The 23644-nt window shown below is 48.0% G+C and overlaps 2 protein-coding genes and 1 long non-coding RNA gene across 8 annotated transcripts in view; 2 read left to right on the top strand and 1 right to left on the bottom strand.

The window, feature by feature from the left end:
• Nucleotides 1-594: 594 nt before the first annotated feature.
• On the top strand, nt 595-11634 carry LOC113924916. The gene is made up of 4 exons (XR_003520852.2): nt 595-671; nt 10204-10324; nt 11133-11229; nt 11476-11634. It is a non-coding gene; the product is annotated as an uncharacterized LOC113924916 (long non-coding RNA).
• Nucleotides 11635-11636: 2 nt separating this feature from the next.
• R3HCC1 (R3H domain and coiled-coil containing 1) lies at nt 11637-20795 on the top strand. Its single transcript, XM_027599259.1, has 8 exons — nt 11637-11762; nt 12182-12309; nt 12682-12819; nt 13675-14257; nt 15276-15448; nt 17123-17193; nt 19454-19549; nt 20475-20795. Exons 1-8 carry the CDS (start codon nt 11637-11639, stop codon nt 20609-20611), a joined length of 1452 nt encoding a protein of 483 aa, XP_027455060.1. The 3' UTR covers nt 20612-20795.
• Nucleotides 20796-20943: 148 nt separating this feature from the next.
• LOXL2 (lysyl oxidase like 2) overlaps nt 20944-23644 on the bottom strand; it is an 88782-nt gene continuing 86081 nt past the window's right edge. For 5 of the 6 annotated variants that reach the window (XM_035726207.1, XM_035726208.1, XM_035726209.1 and 2 more), the window contains 2 exons: nt 23424-23535; nt 22501-22683 (listed from right to left, as the gene is read on the bottom strand). In XM_035726207.1, coding sequence (XP_035582100.1) covers nt 22604-22683; nt 23424-23535 — 192 coding nt within the window. In that variant the 3' untranslated portion in view covers nt 22501-22603. Of the gene's footprint in view, nt 22684-23423; nt 23536-23644 lie in introns of all 6 variants that reach the window. The other variant, XM_035726206.1, reaches the window with a different exon arrangement.

Below are 23644 nucleotides of genomic sequence, written 5' to 3'. Positions count from 1 at the left end.
CTCTGCTTATAAAAATAGCATATGTTTATACATATATTATGGAAATCCACATATTCTATAGATAGATTTTAGAAAATTTGTGTGAAAGGTGCAGGAGTCTAGAGAAGAAAACAATTCATAATAAAACCACTCAGGGACAACCACTGCCCACATTGTAGTATGTTTTCTTTCCATATTTTTTTTTCCTGTTGTCTTTTTTTAAATCGAGGACATCAATTTTGTGCCATGTTCCTTCATTGAACTTTTAAGCATGGGCACTTCCTATGCCATTATAAAGCCCAAAGCCTTAACACTCATTCTTTCCCCCCGTCCTCCAAGTCTCACTGTGGCAATAGGGTCTGCTGTGAGTGGCACTCGAACTGGGGAGAACTGGTCTGGCTTTGGGTGGCTGTGCAAACACCAGCAGTCGGTCCTGGTAAGGAGTCCCTGGCAGGAGCTTGGAGGCTGAGCTGAGGACGGACCTGCTCCCCGAAGCCCACCAGTGAGACCAGCCCCAGCCCCTATTCCCCATCTGGGTTCCTGTTACTCTGGCCCTTTAAGAAGGGACCTAGAACTCTAGCAAGCCTGACAAGTGGTCTCCTAGGAACTGAAGGGCAACAAACAGCTTCAGAGATTGGGGCTGGCGTGGGGACCCTGCACTACAGGGGATGGCACACATGGAGGCCAATCAGGTAGAGCAGGGTCTAGGGTTGGTTTTCTGGGTCCTTTATTCCTCTGGCCCCTTCACCTCCACACTTTCTGGTCCCACCCTTTCTCTCCAGCTTCCCCACCCCTGCCTTTCTCTGCCCTTCTGTTAGCATTCCCACTTCCTCTGCTCCAGATGGTCTTCATTTCTGGAGACAGTTCCTGCTTATTAAGAGTTTCTTAGTTGATCTTGAAATTTTCGTGGGAAAAAAATATTCTACAAACAATGATACTTTGATCTCATCAAATTTCCAACCTTTCCAGTTTTCTTTCTTTCTTTTGCCGAATTGCTTTTGCTAGGACTTCTAGAAAAAATGATAAGAAAGGCATTGGTGAAGGGCACCTGGCTGACTCAGGCTCTAGAGCATGGGACTCTTGATCTCAGGCTTGTGAGTTCGAGCCCCATGTTGGGTGTAGAGATTACTTAAATAATAAATAAAATCTTAACAACAACAACGAAAGACAGTGGTGAATATCCCTGGCTTGCTCTGAAACTAATGTGGTATCCCTAGTGTTTCCCCGTTAAGTTCCATGTGGTGTTTTGACTATTTCATTGAGATCCTTAAATGAATTTGCATAGAGTTGTCCCAGGTGTGAGTTTGGTAAAGAATATAGAATGATATTTTGCTCTTTGAATCAATTTTAATGTTCATAATATAATGGAATCTAGCCCATTTATGGTTTTGCTACAAAGGCTTTATTTAATGTTACTTCCATCACCTCTTTTTTGTCCATTTTTTAAGCTCCCCCCCCCGTATTATATTTTTGACCGTATTTTGCTATAAGGTCAGTTTTCTTTATTAACTAATGTCCCCAGTCTCTGCCAGTTACTTGGAAAAAGTATTACTTATTGACTGCCACAGTTATACGCCCTTCCCCCTTCCTCCATACTTTAGAATGCATTTTGGGGCTCCTGTCTTAATCTCTTGTGATAAATTATTTTTTTTACACTTTGTAGCTCTTCTTTCAAGAATTATAATATTTATACGCCATTTTCTTACTGTGATTATTTCACTTAACTAAATGTTTAGGCAAATTAAATGTTCATCATGAAGCGTTTTCTCTCATGACATTCCAGTTTGTAAGTCATTTCTTTTTATTCATCCCTTGGTTGTCTGCATTATGTCTTTTAGTGGCTTCCCAGGAAGGATAATGAATGTCAAAGCAAAGCTCAGAAACATTTAGTGAGTTGTATAACTAACTCACAAGTACACCAAGGACAGGCATTATATTCTTACCAGTGAACAAAGACAAAAAAAAAAAAAAAAAAAGAGAGAGAGAAAAGAAAAAGAAAAGAAATGAAAAGAAAACAAAAAAAGGACTTTCCCTGGGAAAAGGGAAGAAGGCAAGGAGGGGAAAGGTGCTAGTCTACAAAGAGTGAATTTTGTTTTTCTAATTAATTTAGCTGGCAGCTATCAAAGAGATTGGTTGGGCAATCTATTCTGGAATAGATTGACTAGGTCATTAGAGAAAACAGTTTCAGTTGTTTGTGGATTTTCCAAAAGTCTTGAGACTTAAGCTATGCAGGACACGGACATGGTGTCTGTAAACAGTGTCTGCCAATGTCCTGGCATCTCCACCATAGAGCGGCCAGGATCACGTGTCCCCCAGCAGAATTTCTATGAGAGAGAGACTTACAAAGTCATTGCAACTTTGGAAACATCTTCCAGTTGCCATCACAGTTTATAGTTTTTTCTGGTCTTAACATTTTCCTTTTTTAAAAAATTTTTTAAAGATTTTATTTATTTGACAGAGAGAAACACAGCAAGAGGGGGAACACAAGCAGGGGGAGTGGGAGAGGGAGAAGCAGGCTCCCTGCAGAGCAGGGAGCCCAATGTGGGGCTCAATCCCAGGATCCTGGGACCATGACCTGAGCGGAAGGCGGATCCTTAACGACTGAGCCACCCAGGCGCCCCTTAACAATTTCCCTTTAAACATCCACAGGTATTGTTCCATTTTCTTCTGGCGTATGAGTTACTAGGGAAATCTGCAGCTACTTGATTTGTTCCCTTTATATTCTGCCTAAACCTTATATTTGTCTTTTTTTAATGCCCAGAGAAAAGAATTTTGCCATGATCTGTATCGGCCATTTGTCTGTCTATCATCTATCTATCTATCTATCATTTATCTATTTCTGGAATATGGCAAGGCACTTTATAGCTTCATGTTTTCCTTTGTTTTAACAAAATATGGTTGCATTTTAATTTTTTTTCTGTTCCAATAGTTTTGTTTTCTTCCTCAGGTATACTAATTATCCATATGTTGGATCTACAAGGCAGGCCTCTGTATTCATATTTTCCCTAACTGCTTTAATCTCTTTTGCTTTTTCTTTGAATTCCATGTAGTTTTAGGTAGTTTTTCATGAGAGTGGCTTTTTATTCACAAAATATTTCTTATAGTTATTTAGTTTTTAAGTTATATTAGTTTATGAAAGTAACACATTTAAATATCCAGTTTTCATTGTTTTAAATTTCAATTTATAAATATTGTAATTTTATTTGTATATTTGATATATTTTACAGAAAATGAGAACAACTTTGGTAAACTTGAAATGACTGAACAAATTTGTTTCTCTTAAACATTTGGTCCTGGTTTTACTCATATTTATGAAGTTCTTACATTTAATTTACATTTATAAATTTAATATACTTGATCTTCCATTTTCTGTGGAAAAAAGGATATCCTGCAAACAATGATACTTTGATCTCATCAAATTTCCAAACTTTCCAGTTTTCTTTCTTTCTTTTGCTGAATTGCTTTTGCTAGGACCTCTAGAAAAATTAATTCCAAATTTTTACTGAGCAAGTGGTAGAGTTACATGCAGTTGTAAGGATAATACTAAGAGATCCCGTGTACTCTTTACCCAGTTTCCCCAATATCACAACCAGGAAGTTGACCTTCGTACAATTCACCAATCTTATTCACATTTTCTCAGTTTTGCTTATACTTATTTGTGTTTGTGAGCATGTGTATTTCATTCTACGTAACTTTATTACCTGTGAAGTTTCCTGTATCTACCACCACAGTCAAGATATAGAACACAAGGATTCTTCCTGTAGCTTTTTTAGTTATATCTGCTTCCTCTACCCTCCATCAATCTCCCCCCATGCCTCCTGTTTCTAACCCCTTCAACCACTAATCTAGTCTTCATTTAAAAATGTTGTCTTTCCAAAAAGGTTATATAAATGGAATACACTAAGTGACTTTTTAGGATTGGATTTTTTCACCAAATTGTTAAATGTATGTGTGTAAAGTTGTTTATTATATTTCCTTATTATACTTTTGGCATCTGTAGGGTCTATCGTGATATTTCCTGTTTCGTTCCTGATATTGGTAATTTGTGTCTTCTCTCTTTTTTTCATGTCATTTTATTGATCTTTTCAAAGAACCAGCTCTTTGGGTTATTGATTTTCTCTATTGTTTTCCTGTTTTCATTTTCATTGATTTCTATTCATTTTATATTATTTTCCTTTCTACTTTCTTTTTTTTTTAAGATTCTTTTTTAAGTAATCTCTACACCCAGAGTGGAGCTCGACCTTACAACTCCAGGATAAAGAGTCCCATGTTCCACTGACTGAGCCAGCCAGGTGCCCCACCTCTCTGCTTTCTTTGGATTTATTTTGCTCTTCTTTATCTTTTGACTTGAGAGTGTTCCTTTTTTCTTAATATATGCATGTAGTGCTATAAAGTTCCTTCTTAGCACTGCTTACCTGTGTTCCACAAATTTTGATATGTTCTATTCATTTTCATTCCATTCAATGTATTTTTTCATTTCCCCCAGGATTTCCTTTTTGATCCATGGATTATTTAGAAGCGGGTTTTTTAGTTTCCAAATGGTTGGAGATTTTCTTGCTATCTCTCTGTTACTTATTACTAGTTTGATTTCATTGTGGTCAGAAAACAGGTAAAATGATTTAAATTCCTTTAAACTTGTTGAGGTTTGTTTTATGGTCTAGGAAATTGTCTGTTTTGGACTATATCCATGGGTACTTAAAATGAAGATGTATTCTGCCGTTGGGTAGAGTATTCTATACATGTTGATTATATCCTGTTTTATTTATTTTATTTCATTCATTTTTTAAGTAGACTCTATACCCAATGTGGGGCTTGAACTCACAACCCTGAGATCAAGAGTCACATGCTCTATCAACTGAGCCAGCCAGGTGCCACACATGTCAATTAGATCCTGTTGATTAATGGTATTGTCGAATTATTCTATATTTTTGCTGATTTTCTGTCTACTTATTCGACAATTGTTGAAAGAGAGATGTCAAAATCTCTAACTATAATTGTGGGCTTTGTCATTTCTCCTTTCAGTTCTATGAGTTTTCGCTTCACATATTTTGCAGTTCTTTTGTTTTGCACGTACACATTTAGGATTCCTATGTCTTCTTGGTAAATCGACCCTTTTGTCCTTTTATGTTGTCCCTCTCTGTCTCAAGTAATTTCTTTGCTCTGAAGTCTACCTTATCCGAAATTAATATAGCCGCACTTGCTTTCCCTTGATTACTGTTTGCATGATAGATCTTTTTCCATCCTTTTACTTTCAACCTGCCTATATTTTTTCTATTTGAAGTAAGCTTCTTGCAGATAGCATATAGTTGATTCATGGTTTTAAATTGACTTTGACGGGCGCCTGGGTGGCTCAGTTGGTTAAGTGACTGCCTTGGGCTCAGGTCATGATCCTGGAGTCCCGGGATCGAGTCCCGCATCAGGCTCCCTGCTCAGTGGGGAGTCTGCTTCTCCCTCTGACCCTCTTCCCTCTCGTGCTCTCTATCTCTCATTCTCTCTCTCAAATAAATGAATAAAATCTTTAAAAAAAATTGACTTTGACAATCTGTCTTTTAATTGGTGTATCTAGAACATTTATATTTAGTGTAATTAGTGATATTTTAGGGTCTAAGTCTGCTATTTTACTATGCTTTGTGTGTGTGTGTGTGTGTGTGTGTGTGTGTGTGTGTCTGTGTTTAGAGAGGGAAGGGGGCAGAGGGAAATGGAGAGGAAGAATCTTAAGCAGGCCCCATGCCCAGTGTGGAGCCCAATGTGGGGCTCAATCTCACAACCCTGAAATTATGACCTGAGCCAAAATCAAGAATTGGATGCTTAACCGACTGATCCACCCAGGCGTACTGCTTTGTTTTTCATTTCTGTTTTCTTTTTCCTTTCTATGGGTTCCTTGAACATTTTTTAGAATTCCATTTTGATTTACCTATAGTATTTTTTAAATGTCCCTTTATATAGCTTTTTTATGGTTGCTTTAGGTATCACATAACTTATCACAGTCTTCTGGTGTTCTCAGTTTACCAATTAAAGTATAGAAACCTTACCTCCCTTTATGTCCTTTTAACCTCCTCCACTTATAATAGTCTTAAATATTTCCTCTACATACATTTAGAGCCACTAGATAGTTATAATTTTTGTTTTAGCCATCAAGCACAATTTAGAAGATTCAAGAAGAGAAAGCAAGTCTATTGTTTTACTTATGTTTTTGCTTACTGTGTTCTTTTCTCCATTCTAATGTTCTAAGATTCTTTCTTTTATTGTTTTTTTTTCTTACAGAACTCTTTTAGTTATTCTTTTAGGCTAGGTCTCCTGGCAACAAATTCTCTTACTCTTCCTTTATCTGAGATTGTCTTGATTTCTTCTTCAAATTTGATTGTTATGTTTTCTTGGTAAATTGACCCTTTGCAAATTTCCAAGTGGATTTTTTTTCCAAATTTCAGAAGTTTCAGCAATTGTTTTGACCACTTTTTCCACCTTACCCTCTTTCTCCTCCCTGGGACTCTGATACAATGTATGTAAAATCGTTTTTTTTAAAGTCTCACAGATCCCTTAGTCTCTGTTCATTTATGTTTTCAGTCTTTTTACTCTCTGTTGTTCAGATTGGGTAATTTCTATTGTTTTATCTTCTAGTTCATAGTTTCTTTCCTTTTCCTCTTCCATTCTGCTACTGAGTTTTTTATTTTTATTATTGTATTTTTCAATTCTAAAATTTCCTTTTGGTGTTTCTTTACATGTTCTATGCCTTAGCTGAGACTTTTTTTTTTTTTTCATTTAGTTCAAGCGCTTGGTGAAGCATTTCTTTCTCTTTTTTTAAAGATTTTATTTATTTATCTGAGAGAGAGAGAGAGAGAAAGAGAGCACAAGTGGGGAGTGAGGAGGGGCAGAGAGAGAGAGAGAGAGAGAGAGAGAAGCAGACTCCCTGCTGAGCACAGAGCCTGATGCGGGACTTGGTCCCAGGACCCTGGAATCATGACTTAAGCCGAAGGCAGATGCTTAACTGACTGAGCCACCCAGGTGCCTCTGTTGAAGCATTTCTATCTTGACTACTTTATTTTATTTTTATTTTTTTAAGATTTTTATTTATTTGACAGAGACACAGCGAGAGAGGGAACACAAGCAGGGGGAGTGGGAGAGGGAGAAGTAGGCTTCCCGCAGAGCAGGGAGCCCAACGCAGGGTTTGATTCCAGCACCCTGGGATCACGACCTGAGCCGAAGGCAGATGCTTAATGATGGAGCCACCCAGGGGCCCCTATCTTGGCTACTTTACAATCTTTGTCAGCTAATGTAACATTTCTGGCGTCTCAGTGTTTGTACTGATTGCCTTTTTTTCATGGAGTCTGAGGTCTTCCTAGTATTTGGTATCACAAGTTATTTCTGATTGAATTCTGGACATCTTGGGTGTTATGTGATGTTATGAGATCCTGGATCTTAATTATATCTCTGTTTCAGCTGTCTCTTTCTGACACCGTTCTGGCAGGGGCATGGGGGGCATTGCCTTGTTCCTGCCAGGTGAGGTCTAACATCCAGGTTCCCCACTCATCTGTCATTGACACCTGAGGTGCAGGCTTCTCATTACTGCTGGGTGGCGGTGGGCATTCTGCCTTCCCAGCTGGCCTCCAGGGATAATTTCCTGGCTGGGAGAGGTAGAAGTGCCTTGCTGCTCCCCACATGGGTTCCACTGACACCATGGGGATGAAGTTGTCTCTTGATTTCTGGGTGGTATGAAAGTCTTACTGTCCCCTAGGCCTCCTAGGACAGCATTCCAGTGGGGAGGGTGAGGAGGAGGGTGCTCTTTTACTGCTGGGGTGGGGGCGGAAGTTAGGTTCTCTAGTGGTCTCTACTGACACTGTAGGCAGGGGCCAGGGCTCATTACTACCTGGAGAGCTAGGAAGTCCCAATTCCCTACTGGGCCTTCTCTGACACTGTCTTGGTGGGGAGGTTGTGGGACTTTGTTACAAGCTGATGAAGGTGACAGTCTAGGCTCCTATTATGTTTTGCTGGTTTGAGTGAGGACAACGTTTGGCTGGGGTAGAGCAGTTACTGCCGGAAAGTTTTCTTTCTTGCTATAGCCTGCCCCTTTGGCTGAGAGAAAAAAGGCTTTTGTTAGGTTTTATTTTGTTTTAATTTGTCTGTGTCTTTTGATGTTTCTGGATTGCTGGCTTCAACATCCAAGTCTGGGAATTTGAAGCATAAAGAAAACCGAGGAAATTTACCATTTTGTTTTCCCTTGAATCCTGAGGTCCCTAGCTGCTCTGCCTTCTCTCCACCTTTCAGTCTCCTTATGTTTGTTTTATATATAATGTCCAGGAGTTTTAGTTATATTTAGTGGGAGGAATAGGGAAAAATATTGTTTTCTCTATATTCCAGAAGTCCTCACTTTTTTACACATATCAGATGGATGACCTTGTGGGCTATAAAGCAAAACATTTCTCTATGTTGTACTTAAACAACTCTCGTTGATCTTAAAATATTGTAAATCTAGCTCTCTTTAATATTATAATACTGTTTAGCAACTTAGTCAAATACTTTTAACTGATGTGATGTGGGCCAGGAGCAAATGGTCAAGAGAGAATTTTTGAGACATTTTTGGTGCAAAAAGGTGTTTTTATTAAAGCACCAGGACAGTACCCGTGGGCAGGAAGAGCTATACCGGGATTGTGAGGAGCTCTTGATTATATTTTAAAAAGATTTTATTTATTTATTTATTTATTTGACACACACAGAGAGAGAGAGAGAGCACAAGCTGGGGGAGCAGCAGAGGGAGAGGGAGAAGCAGGCCCCACACTGAGATATGCAGAACTTGATCCCAGGGCACTGGGATCATGACCCGAGCCACCCAGGTGCCCTGATTATATACTTTTAAGTTAAGGGTGAGGGGTAAAGACAAAAGAAGTTTCCAAAAGGATTTTCACATGCTAAAGAAGACTTACAGGATCCTGGAGGCCTAAGCTACTGTCAAGCCTCTAGCAAATCATTAACATTAAGACAGTTGTGAGTTTCTGGAGGAAGGTCTCACTCTGCCTGTTTCAAGTATTTGTCAACGGGCTGCAGGTTGTAAGGAAATTAATTTTATCCACATTTCTTTTGCCTTTTTTCTCCACATCATTACATCTACCCATTTAAAATTGTAAGTCTGAGATCTATTTCACTTTTTTGAAATTGGAACCACCACCTAATGTGTTAGGTTTTCCAATATGCCAAACTATGCAAACATTGCAAGGACTTTTGATAACAGTCATAAACTGGATATTATTAAACCTCACCTTAAACACAAAGATAACACTATGGCAGCAGGGAACTCTAGGTCCATCCCTTCAGATGGGACTGTTTGGGACCCCGTGTCCCCTGCATTCACTTCTTTCATAATCTTTCAATCATACCTCCTGTTTTGGGTAAAATTCTATAGCACATACTAGCATGCTGCTCCAACGGATTGGATGCATCGGATTTATTTCATTCCTGATTTCTGCATCTGGCTCCTGACCACCAAGACAATTCTAATGACATTCTAAAGATGGAGAATCTTAATCCTGTGGTGTTTGGGAGCATGGGTGTGGCAGGTTAGAGCTAGATTTGAGTGAGTTCCAACTCTGCACTTAGTAGTTGGGTGTCCTTGGCTAAACCTGAGTTTCCTCTTGTACAATAGGCTAGCAATCTCCATCTGAAAGGGCTGCTGTGAGGATTTAATGAGTGCGGTTTATGTGGCAAGCTTTCTGTAAATAGTCATCTTCTTTTCCACCAGCATTTCCTCAGCGACACTGCTTTGTTGCCTCTAGTTTTTACTGCTTCTGTGATGAACATGATTGCCTCTTTTACATCTTTCCATGGCTCTGACAGTTCTCTTTCATCTCAATCTATTGGTTTATCCGCTGTGACACGGAAATCAGGCTTTCTTTGATTTCCCTGGGAATGTGAAGCAGTTATTAACTGAAATTTTATTCTCTTCCCTCAAGAGAATCTTCTAATATCTTCTTACCGTCTCTGCTCTGCTCTGCTTTTTCCTGCTCTGTGCTTTTCCTTTTTTTTTCTTTCTGAAGAAATTCTATCCCTTGTGCTGCTTTTTGTTCTGTTTACTCACCTCTGAGTAATAGGGTCCATTTTATCCTCACCTGATATTGTCCCAAAATAGTGTGGGTAGAAGCACTTTGACTCCCTTCCGCATTTATGCAAGCATCCCCTCATAAGGTCCACCCATGGTGGAGGCCTGCATGCTGACGCCTTTTTTTTTCTGTTTAGCCTCTGAGCCACCTGAAGAGGGTGTGGTAGAAGCGGTTCAGGGGCAGCCTTCCTCTAGGAGCTTTGTTTTCACCTTCTCTGAATGTGTTGAACATCTGTACCACAGACCAGCTCTAAAGAGGTGGGGGCATGGCTTGTTTCCTGGGTTTTTTGATCTGTCCCTCTGTTTTGGGGAGAGATAGCCACTTTGCTGAGAAAATTGGGCCTTTGTTTTCTGAGTCCCCAGGCATATTTCTCCCAGGGCAGATCTGGTCTCTAGCTGTGGCTAAATGGGCTTGCCTCCCAGCCTCACACCTCCCAGTCGAGGAAGCCTGGTCAGAGAAACAGTGCCATCGTGTGGCCACTCAGCATTCTTTCCAGGCGGGCTCCCACTTCAAGCCTGTGTGGGGTGTGGGTGGGGCTGGTGGGGTCAGAAAGCAAAAGGGTGTCTCTCTTGTTCTTCCTGCCACCCTCCCATCCTCTGCCCCCTCAGGGACTGCAAGCCCCTCCAGGCTGGGGGCAGAGGACCTGTAAGGCCTTCAGAAGCTCCTCACAACCATGCCCAGAAAAGAGACTCATGACTTGGCTCCCTGGAGTTCTCCCTGCACCGGGTTTTACCTTTATTCTAGGCCCTTTTTATTGTTCGAACTACCTAGAAAGATAGTTTTTGTAAATGTGATATAATGCCACCATCTTAAGAAATACTCTGGGAAAAACTGTGAGAAAGCAAAATGCATCTTAATTTCTCTCCATTTTTCTGTTCCCAGGCCTCTCCTCCCAGCCCACCTTTTGAGCTACACTGTCCCCATAACCTTGTCCGTATCCTACTGCAGGGCACATTCAGACTGTCCCATCTCTATATTAAAACCTGGGTCCTAAGTGTTCTTAGCTCAGGGCCTTGCTTTGCTCTGAGTTTCTGGATTCAGGATGATCAGGGGCTTACATTTCAGCCCCTTTCAGGACACAGGAAGATTTCAATTCTGGTCTTCTAGATTATAATAGCCAGGAGGAGCTGTCTGATGGCGAGAATTTCAAGCCCCAATTAAGGTGGGTACTGGAGTTAACTTGTGGTTGTAGTGGGGTAGTATAATTTGATGGCCTGCAAGTCACCGTGCTAGTGGCTACCTCGTCCAGTTACCCACAAGGCTAGTACACCTTGTCAGTAACCCCTTGGTGTCAAGCTGGACTTCTTTGAAGATTCCATCAATGAGGGCAAAAGAAGGGCAGTGATGGGCAAGTGGTGGTGAAATATTTGGTGCCCCAAAACTTCCTTCCTCCTTATCCCTCTGTTAGGTCCCTCGGGAGGGGAGCACTGAACCGGAAAATCTGGTACCCCACGACCTAGCACGCAGGAGCCACTCAAAAGTGCTGAACTTAATCTTAGGAGACAGCGTGCTCTCATGAGCAAAAAAAAAAAAAAAAAATCCAGAACACGCCCCTGTGCCATTTCGGCGATGCCTCCCCCTGGCCGCGCGGTGGCGCTGTGGCTCCGCAGAGGCCTGGTGGTGCTGGGGCGCGCTGGGGCGCCCGGGCTTCCGGCGACCCTCAGAGCTGCGGCGGCTACGCGTGGGGCTGCGGCGGTGAGTGCGGCGTGCGGTCCTGGCGGCGGGTCGCCACCCGGGCCCCACCCTGCGCCCCCTGGGCCTCTCGCTCGGGGCCTGGGGAGGGTCGGCCGCGCCCGCCGAGCAGGCCCCCGAGGCGCCGCGCGGGTTCGCCGGGTGTGAGCGGCGGGCCGGCCCCGGGGAGGGCGAGGCAGCGTGGGGCTGGCGGTGCCGGGGTGCGCGCTCCCGTAGGGCCAGGAGGCGCCTCCCTGGCCCCGCTCCCGACTTGCCCCGGGACTCTGGGCACGTCCTTTCCCCTCCTCGGGGCCTGGCCCCTCATTTATCAGAGGAGAGACCTTGGTCGCGGTGCTTCTAAGACCTTTTCGGCACCGCCACTCGGGGTTGTGGGTGGGCCCGGGGTCTGTGCTCTGATCGCGCCGGGTCCCACTGCCCCGCAGGCTCTCTCACCTGTCACCCTGGCCCTTCTCTGCTTGGACGGCGTCTTCCTCTCCTCCGCCGAGAATGACTTTGTGCACTGCATCCAGGAGGAGCTGGACCGCTTTCTGCTGCAGAAGCAGCTGTCAAAGTAAGCTGGAGGGGCGGGGGGGGGGGCAGCTGGCTGTACGGGAAGGGCGGGTTCACGCGGAGCTCCCTGTGCCCCCTTCCCAAGTAGCTGGTTCCTACCTGCCTCTGATCTTGGCCTTTGGGTTTAATAACCTCCTAGCCACAGCCTCTCCCAGCCACATCTTCCCTGTGTAATTCTGAGCATCACCCAGAGATCGAAGGGTGTCGGCACAGGAGTGGAATGGTACCAGTAATTCCCTGTGATAACCTCTGTGCTCACGTCCTTTGCAGTCGGGGAGGGAGCCTAGTGTCAAGCCTCCTGTAAACAGGGCATGGACTTGGTGGGGGTCAGGCCCTAGGTCCCTGCTCAGCACTCATTCCCATCCCTTCCCAGGGTACTTCTTTTCCCCCCACTCTCCAGTCGCCTACGGTACCTGATCCACAGGACAGCAGAGAATTTTGATCTTCTGAGCAGCTTCTCTGTTGGGGAGGGCTGGAAGAGAAGGACAGTCATCTGTCACTTGGATATCAGGTGTGTATCTTAGTGCCATGGGGGCCCTCAGCTCCTTGTGGGTTGGTGGGTAAGCTGGTCGGTAACCAGGACGGGCTGCTGCCTCTGTCCCCACCTCGGCTGGTTAAAGTCAGTGCCGCCTTCTGTTTTAGCAGTGGAGTAGCTGTGCGTTGTTAGGGGGGTTCATTCAGCAAATTCAACTATACACTTGGGCCGAAAGAGAGAAAAATAGAGCAGTTTAAGCAGTGAGAGTGCTTGCTCTGAGAGGCCATGGAATGTGAGAAGCACACTTGAGTCTCATGCATCTCTGTTACCATGTGCATCTCACAGGATCTTATCATAGCAGCTATGGTCCTAGTGCTTCAAGTTATGTATTTTTCTTTCTTTCTTTTTTTTTTTTTATTAGAGAGGGAGAGAGGAGTGGCAGTGAGAGAGGGAGAGAGAGAATCCGTGCTCAGCACAGAGCCCGATGTCGGGCTTGATCCCACAACCCTGAGATCATGCCCCTGAGTTCATGACCTGAGCAGAAATCAAGAGTTGGACGCTTAACCAACTGAGCCACCTAGACGCCCCCAAAGTTATATATTTTTCTAATAACCAGGTTCCTAAATGCAAGTACTTACTTTTATCTAGTGTGTACCTGAAGATTCAGCTATCTCTAATGTAGTTGATAACACCAGAGGGAGAGCTGGTGTTTCTTCTTCAAAGTTGGCATTCAGCTTCCTCTGCAGTGCCTTCAGTGGTCTTTCCAGAGGTCGTTTTGGCTTTGGTTTTGGCCTAATGCTGACTCGAGAGCCTCATGCCCGAATGGCAGATAGCTCCAGTAAACCATTGTCCTTAACACTGCTCTGATCACACCTCCTGTTCCTGCTCCAGGTTACCCAGTTCAGATGGACTCTCTAGCCCCTGCCACCCTCCTGCCTCCCAGCTTAGCAAGTACCGAGGTCCCCGGCCCACCTCAAACCAAGGAGCACCTGCTGGTCCTCGAGGAGCACGGGCTGGCCGGTGGCATCGCGGACGCAAACCGGATCAGGCTTTGTATGTGCCCCGAGTACTGCGCAGGCAAGAAGAAGGGGTACCATCCTCTACCCCAGCGCCCCAGGGAGACCCTCCAGCTGGTGGGCTCCTGGAAGAGCCAGGAAATGTTGGTGCTGGGGACCTCAGCTCTGATCAGGACCTCCCTGTGTTGATGACTCAGGCACCTGAGGACCCAGAGGGCCCAGACCAACACTGTGACAATGAGCAGCTACTGGACCCACCTGGTGTTGAATCCCCACGGCCTGAGAGCTACTCAGGGATGGGAGATGGGTTGGAGATGGCCACACGGCTGGGGTGCAGTCTGCGGCTGGACTTGGAAGAGGGGAATGGGAATGAGGTGGAGAAGAGCCTGGAGGCAGAGGCGGAAGAGGAGGGGACCGGCTCCGGCTCTGGGGATGATTACAGTGAGCTGCTGCAGGAGGTGATGAGGCTCTTAAGCCCAGAAAAGGGAGGGCGGAAGTGAGGTGGGTGTGGTCGCGGGCCGGTGGGGACCAAGGGTCCTGGCCAGGAGGGGCAGGGTGTGCACTGGCTGAGCAGGGCTCGGTGTTGGCTGATAGGGGTCCCTTAGGAGATGTAGGGGTGGAGCCCTGGGACTTGCCTCAAGGAGTCGGGACTGACATAGTGGAGGGGACGAGGCTCTGGATATGGGGTCAGGGGTGTGGATTTGGGTCCCTGTGCAACCGTGTAGGAGCTTGTTGACAAGCTCCTGTATGGGCAAGTCCTTTTGTTTTTCTAAATCTCCCATTTCCTCATCTGAGAAGCAGATAGTAATACTTTGCTTTCACAAGGTAACAGGTAGGATATACGAGGAAATGCTTCGTAAGGGACTATAGGCCTGGGTTATGAGAATGGTTCTTTCCCCTGAGGCCTTGTGTTACAAATCTCCTTTCCTTGGAACGGTGTGTCTGCCCCCGAGACTGGCTGTGGTGTTCGGTTGGGAGGGTTGGCGTCTTTTGTTACTATGTTATACGGGAAGACTAAAGACCAGGTAGACTTGCTTAATGTCACATTGTTGATAAGGGTAGGAAAGATCCTGGACTTGCTCAGTTCTGTCTCTTACTTGCTGACCATGAATCTCTGGGCAGAATTACTTAGCCCTTTGATATATAGTACTCCTGTCTGTAAAAGGGGTGTATAGAGTATAGCTTTCAGGATTCTGTGGAACCTAATGCATGTAAATGCCAGTTCCCCAATGGGGACTCCATAAAAGTAATAAGTTACCATCCCTAGAAGTCCCACCTCTCCACCTTCTAGCCCATTCTGCCCTCCTCCTGCCTTTCCCGGACTCCCGCCAGGTGTGGCTCCTGTGGGAAGTGGGAAGCCACTTGGGGTGCCCTGCTCCCTGCCGTGGGAGTCCTGCTTCTCTCTGCAGGACTCTGTGTGTGGTTTTGAGAGCAGGTGTCCGGGCTCCCCTTGCTGAAGGGTGTGGTTTCTCCCAGATAACAGACAACCTGACTGAGAAGGAGATTCAGGTAGAGAAGATCCATGTGGACACGTCTTCCTTTGTGGAGGGTCTGCCTGGAGAGAAGGATTTCGCCCATGTGGTGGAGATCTACGACTTTGAGCCAACACTCAAGACTGAGGATCTGCTGGCTGCATTTTCCGAGTTCCAGTGAGTGCTCGAGAGGCTTCAGGGAGGCAGGGGGGGTGGGTGCTAGGACATCACTTTGTTGTTAGACACACTTGCCTGCCCCTCCCCCAGTGTCTACTGTCTGGAAGGAAGGGCAGAAAGTGGATGGGGTTGCTCTGGGCTCCATACTCCTGCTGGCCATGACTCCACGGTGGGCCCTAGATCTGGTCCTGTGGCACGCGGCAGCAGACCTCCATCCTGCCCCCTGCACACCCGCGCGCCTGCCAGGAGCCGGGCCCCCCATCGGGATGCCTCCCCTTGCTCCACATCCCGGCCACCCAGTCCGTCAGTCAGTCTACAGACTGAGGGCCATTCCCATGCAAGAACTGTTTCTGGGGTGAGCTGGGCCTGAATGCTTTGGGGCAGAGTCAGGGCGGAGATGGGCACCAAGGGGGTATGTTGCAAGCAAAGACTTCTGTTTCCCCAGATTTCTTGATCTAACTCCAGTCTTTTCTCCTTTTTTTCCTTCCTCCCTCCCCCTTCCTTCCTCCCTCCCGCTCTCCCTCCCTGCCTCCCTTTCTTCCTTCCTTCCTCCTTCCCTCCCTCCCTTTCTTTTTTTAATGCTCATTTTCCTTTCTCCAGTCTCCTTTCTCTTTTCCTGTGTAGTCTTTTATTTATTTTTTTTAAAGATTCTGTTTTTAAGTAATCTCTACACCCAACACGGGGCTCGAACCCACAGCCTTGAGATCCAGAGTCACATGCCCCGCTGACAGCCAGCCAGGCATTCCTCCAGCTTAGTTTTTTAAAAATCCCTTTCTTGGGGTGCCTCAGTGGCACAGTTGGTTAGATGTCTGACTCTTGGTTTCGGCTCAGGTCATGATCTCAGGGTGTTGAGATCGAGCCCCTCGTCAGGCTCCGTGCTCAGCTCAGGGTCTGCTTGGGACTCTTTCTCCCTCTCCCTCTGCCCCTCCCTCTTGCTCACTCTCTCAAATAAAATGAAAATCTTTGAAAAAAATGAAAATAAAAAATAAAGATCCCTCTCTTCATGGTCCCCTTTTCTGACTGCTTTCCACACTGCCCTCCCTTGCCGCCTGAGCCTGAGGAAGGCCGAAGGGGCAGCTTGGTGGGGCATGAGGGGCTCATCTGCTCTCGCTCCCTAAAGGTGCAGCCAAACTGGGGCCACCTGTGACTCCTCCAGCCAGCGTGGGCAATGCCCACAGAGAAACAGGAGCCTCAAACTGCTTCTGGCCTCTTACCAGCCCCAAACTCAGTGTGGCTTTCTTGAGCAGTGGGAAGAAAGCTGATCAGGGGCAGTAACACTGACAGGCTTATTTTAGGTTCTGCCCCCTGTCCCCAGCAGGTAAACCCTTTTGTCTCCACCTTGGACCCCATGCCCTTGGCCTCACTGTGGCGGTGCCTGTGTGGAGCCTTCTTCACCCTTGGCACTGTGATCTTTGAGCTCTTTGAATCCGGTCTTCCTCAGTTCTAGGATTCTGGGACCCACCAGGCAACAGGGGTGACATTTGTCTTTCTGAAACTAACCGCGTGGTCTTTTGAGAAAGTTTGCTGCAAAGGGTTGTCTCCTTCGCAGGGGAGATAGGAACTTGTCTTGGGCTCATAGTGTTGGAGGATTGGAGGTGGGAGGGGACTCCTTTTGCAGAAAGGGTTTTTGCCCCTTGCTTTTGTACTCACTCTGTCTCCTCTTCCCTGGCACAGAGAGAAGGGGCTCAAGATTCAGTGGGTAGATGACACGCACGCGCTCGGTGTCTTTCCCTGCCTGGCCTCAGGTAATGCAGCTTCACGGTGGGCTTGGCCCTTTCTCTGACTGCCATTGACAAGGGAAGATCACCCATGTCTGGGGTGCAGGCTCACCTGAGCAAGTGGCCTGGCAGCCTGTGGCCCAGCCCGCCTGGTCCGGAAGTTCAGAGGTAGCAGAGTGGGGTGCTTGGGCCAGGCAGCTCACACCCTCTCCTGTTCATGGTAGTGCCTTCAGGTCAGAGTTTCCTGAGTCCGGTGATGTTTACTGAGCACATGTCACGGGCTGAGCTCTGGGTGCTTCTGCATGTGAAACGAAATTTTTTTTTTTTTTGAGTTTTTTTTTTTAAATTTTATTCTATTCTGTTAGTCACCATACAGTACATCATTAGTTTTTTTTTAATTTTTTATTGTTATGTTAATCACCATATATTACATCATTAGTTTTTGATGTAGTGTTCCATGATTCATTGTTTGTGCATAACACCCAGTGCTCCATGCAGAATGTGCCCTCTTTAATACCCATCACCAGGCTAACCCATCCCCCTACCCTCCTCCCCTCTAGAACCCTCAGTTTGTTTTTCAGAGTCCATCGTCTCTCATGGTTCGTCTCCCCCTCTGACTTAATCCCCTTCATTCTTCCCCTCCTGCTATCTTCTTCTTTTTCTTTTTTCTTAACATATGTTGCATTATTTGTTTCAGAAGTACGGATCTGTGATTCAACAGTCTTGCACAATTCACAGCACTCACCGTAGCACATATCTTCCCCAATGTCTATCACCCAGCCACCCCATCCCTCCCACCCCCCACCACTCCAGCAACACTCAGTTTGTTTCCTGAGATTAAGAATTCCTCATATCAGTGAGGTCATATGATACATGTCTTTCTGTGATTGACTTATTTCACTCAGCATAACACCCTCCAGTTCCATCCACATCGTTGCAAATGGCATGATCTCATTCCTTTTGATGGCTGCATAATATTCCATTGTGTATATATGCCACATATTCTTTATGCATTCATCTGTTGATGGACATCTTGGCTCTTTCCGCAGTTTGGCTATTGTGGACATTGCTGCTATAAACATTGGGGTGCACATACCCCTTCGGATCCCTACATTTGTATCTTTGTGGTAAATACCCAGTAGTGCAATTGCTGGATCGTATGGTAGCTCTATTTTCAACTGTTTGAGGAACCTCCATACTGGTGAAACGAAATTTACATGAACATGCTCTTTTTGTGGGTAAAAAGCCTTCAAAATACTGGCGATTTCATATGGTTCAAACAGATGCATTTTTACTCAGCTTTCATTGCAGCCTCAAGAAGTAGGTCAGACCTACTCTGAGACCGAGGTTTCCAGAATGTCAGCGGTCTGTCCCAGGTTACAGAGCGTCTTAATGTCGAATCTGGGGATGTCAGCCAGCCCCCTGGCTATGACCGCAGCGCTCCTTCCCCCTCTAGGCCACTCCCTAAGCCACCCCTGCCCCACGGTGGATCACTTTGGGTGTATTTATCAAGATCCCTGACCCCCTTGGCTGGGCTTCTGAACACCAGAGCGGGGAGAGGCCATAGCTGGTGCGGGCCGAGTTCTCAGGAGAGCCTGTGGCATTGAGGGAGCAGGAGGCTGGGGCATGGGGGCAGCTGCAGGCGCACGGAAGGAGCTGACTGAGGGCAGGCAGGGAGGATGGCCACGGGGTGCCGTGGAAAGAATGAGCACTGGGTGCAGCATGGCTGTGGCTGCCTCTTGAGCTCTGCCACGCTGTGTGTGAGGAGCAGGTCCTGTCGGGCCTTGGCGTCCTCGTGGACGAAGGGGTGGCTTGCACCTGCAGCTCTGACCTGCCGTGTCCGGTAGCATGTACCTAGCCCAAGTGCCCCGTGGCCCCAGCACAGCTCCGGGCAGTGAGTGCACGCCCCGGGAGGGTCTTGAGTGGGGATGGGGGAGAGTTTATTTGAAGCTCTTGGGCTTTGGAAGGTGGGAGCCTGCCTTCCCTAATGTCCACAGTTGCCGCCTCGCTGGTGTGGCTCCTGACCGGCCCAGGGTAGAGCATGGAAGCTTCCCATCTGAGAGCACGGGTGTGGCGTGCAGGCCTGCGGGGCTCTGGGGGTGTGAGGCGAATGGGTGGTGGTCGTCTCTTGCCCATTTGGAGTGGTGTCAGGGCAGCCCTGTCCCCAAGCTTCAGATGGGTGCACAGAGCAGCTCCGTCAGTTTGGGGTGATACATGCGTTCCTTGGCCCTGATGGGTCCTCACCAGGAGGAACAGGGTTGGCTCCAGATCTGTTTTCTTTCCATAGCTGCTGAAGCCCTGACCAAGGATTTTTCTGTGCTCAAGATCCGGCCCCTCACGCAGGGAACCAAGCAGTCAAAGCTGAAAGCCTTGCAGAGGCCAAGTAAGGAGGCCGGCTGTGTCCTGATGGGAAGGCTGTGTGAGCGTATGAGTGGTTGGGCAGGGTGGGGCCTTCCCTCAGATTCATTGCTTGTTCTTCAGCTCCACGCCTTAGGACCGCCAGGCTACCGTGGCCAAAGGGGTGCTCCTCCCACACCCCAGGGGCCCAGGGATGCTTAGGGAAGAAGGGCCCCATTAGGGAGAGCTGTTCGCCAGCCGCTGTGCTCTGGTCTTGCCCTCCTGTGCTTACCTCTTCTGGGTATTGCTCAGGGAATAGCTCGGTCTTTCCTGTAGGGCCACGGAAACCATATTTTACAGTGGGGTAAGAAGAGCTTGGATTTTGGGGTCAGCCCTGGGTGTGATCCCGCTTCTGGCACCTATTTAAGTTGACCTTGAGCAGGTCACCTAATGTCTGTGAGCTGGTTCTTCTCTCTGTAGAATAAGCAGATTGTACCGGGTAGACTGGAGGGGTGAATAAAGCAGCCTAGCAGACCTGCCTGGAGCAGTGAGGGGCACACAGAAGGTGCCAAATAAATGATAGCTCCTTTTTCCCCTTGTCCTTCCCGAAAGCATGATTGGAAGTGTTAGAGGCCAGTTTTCTGTGGCTGCACAGTGGCTAGCAAGACTGGCCCAGAAGAGGCCTGCTGAGGCCATCTGATGCTCTTGTGGCCCATGTAGCCTTTGCCCCAGACTGGAGGACAGTAAATTTCCTGTCAGTCCAAGAGCTCCGGGTGTCCCATCTTGACTTGATTTCCTTCCCAAGTGGCCCAAACAGGGAAGAGGGAGAGGTGGCAGGATAAGGTGAGGACTCCATGGGCATCTGGCCATGCTGTGGGCACAGCTGGGTCTTAGAGGTTGGCTCTCCGCTGGGAAGAGTGGTGGCCATAGCTTTGAATTCAAGTCCTTATCCCATGGGGCTTTCCTTTTAGAGCTCCTGCGTCTGGCGAAGGCGAGACCACAGACAAATACAGCGGTGGCCAGGAGGCTGGTAGCCCGGGCCCTGGGGCTCCAACATAAGAAGAAAGAGCGGCCTGCAGTTGAGTCTCCTACCTCCCTGAGTCCCTGAGAGGCCCAGCAAGCCTGGATTGGCGCCCGCAGGACTAGGCTGGTGCCTCAACACCACAAGCCTTTACAGACACCAGAATAGCCCTGTGCGGTTTGTTAGGGTGTCCCTGTGGGGCGTGGTGGGCTTTCGTTTGGTTTAGTTGTAGGAGTTGAGAAAAAATAAAAACTTGAAAGTTGCTTCAAAATGAAATGGTCTGCCAGGGAACACTAGGGGGTGCTCTTTGTCTCCCATTTTAGACCTGGGGCTGCTGAAGAAATGGGTCCTCCTGGTTGGCCTGGGGGATCCCAGCAGGGCCACAAAGGCATTTTTGCCCAGGGGTTACCCAGTTTTGGGGTGGGGGGAGCAGGTTGCACCTGTTGTGTGACACCTGCCTAGTCTCCTGGCAGTCAGGCATCCTAACCTGCTGTCACGTGCTGCAGGGCACCAACCCTTGGACCTGGTCCCAGTGTTACCTGCTGCTGTGGGTTACAGAAGGCCTTGTTGTGCAATTCTGTAACCATGAACAAAGCCAGAGGCAACCCCTGAAATGGCCGCTGAATTTGACTCCCTCAAAGGGACAAGGGCATCTTCGGGGACAGGGTCTCGGGTCACTCGTGTTTCTGGTTTGGGTGTAATTGGTGCCCAGGTGGCCCTACTTGGGGCCTTCCGATTTGCTGGGCCGCAGCATGCTCTTGATAGAAGGGGGAGCCCCCGTGCCCAGGTGAGAGTGGCCCACCCTGGCTGCCCACCCTGCCCGCGCTGGGAAGAGCTCACCCCTGCTGGTGCTGGTGCGCACGCTCTGCATCACCGCCCCCCTCAGAGCCCGGCCCAGCCACCGGCTTTGTGGGCGCCTCCCAAGACAGTTTAAATCTAAATCTGGATGTCCCATCTTGTCCTCACATAGCTGCCGTGCCCCGACAGACTCATGAAAAACACTAGTTCAGGAAAGGTCAGGACTTGGTGTTTTTTGTGATCCTTAGACTGCTGCTGTCGGAAGGCAGGAGTCGGTCTTCGTGGTGGTTACTGCAGGCGCCCCGGGAACCCGTCTCTGCAGCGTGAACCTGAGAGGGTGTGTAAGGCTTTCTCCCCGCCTACCATCCACGGGAGCTCTGCTGCTCAGGGCTGGGTGCAGGGGCCCAAATGAAACACAGATGCGTATCATAAACCTTTTATTCAAAGTTTCAAGTATGTGTAAGTGTCTGTGATGACACATGGCGCTCGGTGGGTGTCCTTATCACCCAGGACCCTGGTTATAGCACCGTTAAATCAGTTACCCACAGAATTGGAACAACAGAAAGATGAGTCACTTACACAGGTGGGATGGTTTTTCTTTTGAGCTATACTTTCAGAGGCCCAGATGCCCAATATTAAATGCCACTAAATTACTTCGTGTTTCAAAGTCTGTGAAAATATAATAATGGTATCTTGTAAGAGGATTTAGAAGGGGGGAGGGAAAGCACCAACTCTGAGCTCACCTAATTAGAAAACACGTGGCAGCATTATTTGTATATGTGAATATAACAGAGTAGAGGCAGTCTGTTTAATTGGAAGAGAGGTCTAGATATTCAGGTTGGCTGGAGATGACCTAAGGGGAGGAAAAATGGAATTCAGCCTGACCGCCTTGGGTTGATAGCTCCCACCACCAGCATGGCATTTTATCTGTCGTGAGTTGAGTGGGGTGGTGTCCTACTCAGGGTGGCCCGTGGTTTCGGCGGGGCAGACTGCTGCTGACTGTGCTCCTGGGGTCCCAGACAAGATGGCTCTTGGTGCCCACGACCCTGTCGTCAGGCCCCACCCTGGAGGTCTTCCCAGGTCGTCCCAGGCTCCAGAGGTCAGGCAGCAGCCCCCAGCAGATGACAGGCACACCGCGTCCCCCCGAGCCTTGGACGTGGCCGCCGGGGGTCGGGACCGGGCAGGGGCTGGGCTGGACGAGGGGGGAGGGTGGCCATCCGTCAGACTGCAGTTGTCGGGGAAGATGCACCGCGGCCCGAAGACAGGAGGTGACCTCGTGCTTTACCGTGTGGAGAGCTGGTTATTTATGAGTCCACTGAAGTGTTCAAACTTTTTTTCCGTCTCTTCACTGAAGGAACCACCTGAGGGGTGGGCATGGGGGAGACAGAGTTTGGCAAACCAGATGCTCAGCCTTCTCCCACACTGGAGCTGTCGGCCTCAGGGGCCCTGGAGCTACCGCCTTCCACCAGGTGGCCTGCTGGGGCCACCTCTGTGTGACGCCCCGAGGGTGGCCACTAGGTGCTGGCCACCCCGAGGGCCACACACGTTTAGGTGCTCTGTCAGAGCAGAGTGAAGGCGTGGCTAACCCTAGCGAGTTTAGTTTTTGCCATCAAGGGAGTGGGGGCCATCGCTTTTCCTGTAGGAGAGGAAGCCCTGTTTCCCCTTTTGTTCCCCAGCGTGTATAATGCAAGGAAAAGTTCCTTTATTGGTGACCAGGAGCCACAGCGGTTGACTAGCTTCTAGTTTGCAACGGAGGAAAACGATACACAGAACCCACAAATTGCTGACGCCCACATGTTTGAGGTCACATGCATAGCGAGGAGATGGCCTCAGCTCCAGCCCGGTGGGGTGCCGCCCTCCTTGGCCAGAGCTGGCTGCGAAAACGCAGCCTCCGTCCAGGCCTCATGTGTCTACAGCTTCCTTCCTGTGTGTGCAAATGGGAGGCTGGCTCCAGTCTCCGCGCTCTTTACCCAGATTAGGAGGCTGCTCGGATTCCTCGACAAAGCAGGGCAGTTCTTGCCTGTCTCCTGGAGGGTGGGCTGCAGGGGGTACCTGGCAGGCCTGGGGGCTCCCCCTCCCCCCGAGAGCCCGGGGCCCTTACCTATGTGGCAGTTGTACATCCAGATGCGGTGGCCGTCGTAACGGGTCCTGCACTTCATGATGTTGTTGCTGTAGTCAGACTCCGCAACCTCGTAGTTGGGGTTAATGACGACCTAGGAGCGAGGCAGATCGGAGTGGGCCGCTGACTCCTGCCGGGGCCCGGACCCCGCCAAGACCAGCCCTGCCTCCAGAGCCGGGGCAACCTCATGAGAGGGAGCATGG

The sequence above is a fragment of the Zalophus californianus genome, chromosome 2, assembly GCF_009762305.2.
Source record: "Zalophus californianus isolate mZalCal1 chromosome 2, mZalCal1.pri.v2, whole genome shotgun sequence".
Taxonomy (NCBI): domain Eukaryota; kingdom Metazoa; phylum Chordata; class Mammalia; order Carnivora; family Otariidae; genus Zalophus; species Zalophus californianus.
The sequence above is the reverse complement of the archived record's forward strand: the minus strand, read 5'-3'. Positions and strand labels throughout refer to the sequence as shown.

Coding starts and splice junctions, on each gene's coding strand:
- R3HCC1 (XM_027599259.1), top strand. CDS start 11,637: ATGCCTCCCCCTGGCCGCGCGGTGGCGCTGTGGCTCCGCAGAGGCCTG. Junction 12,310..12,681: donor CTGCAGAAGCAGCTGTCAAA/GTAAGCTGGAGG, acceptor ATCCCTTCCCAG/GGTACTTCTTTTCCCCCCAC. Junction 12,820..13,674: donor ATCTGTCACTTGGATATCAG/GTGTGTATCTTA, acceptor TTCCTGCTCCAG/GTTACCCAGTTCAGATGGAC.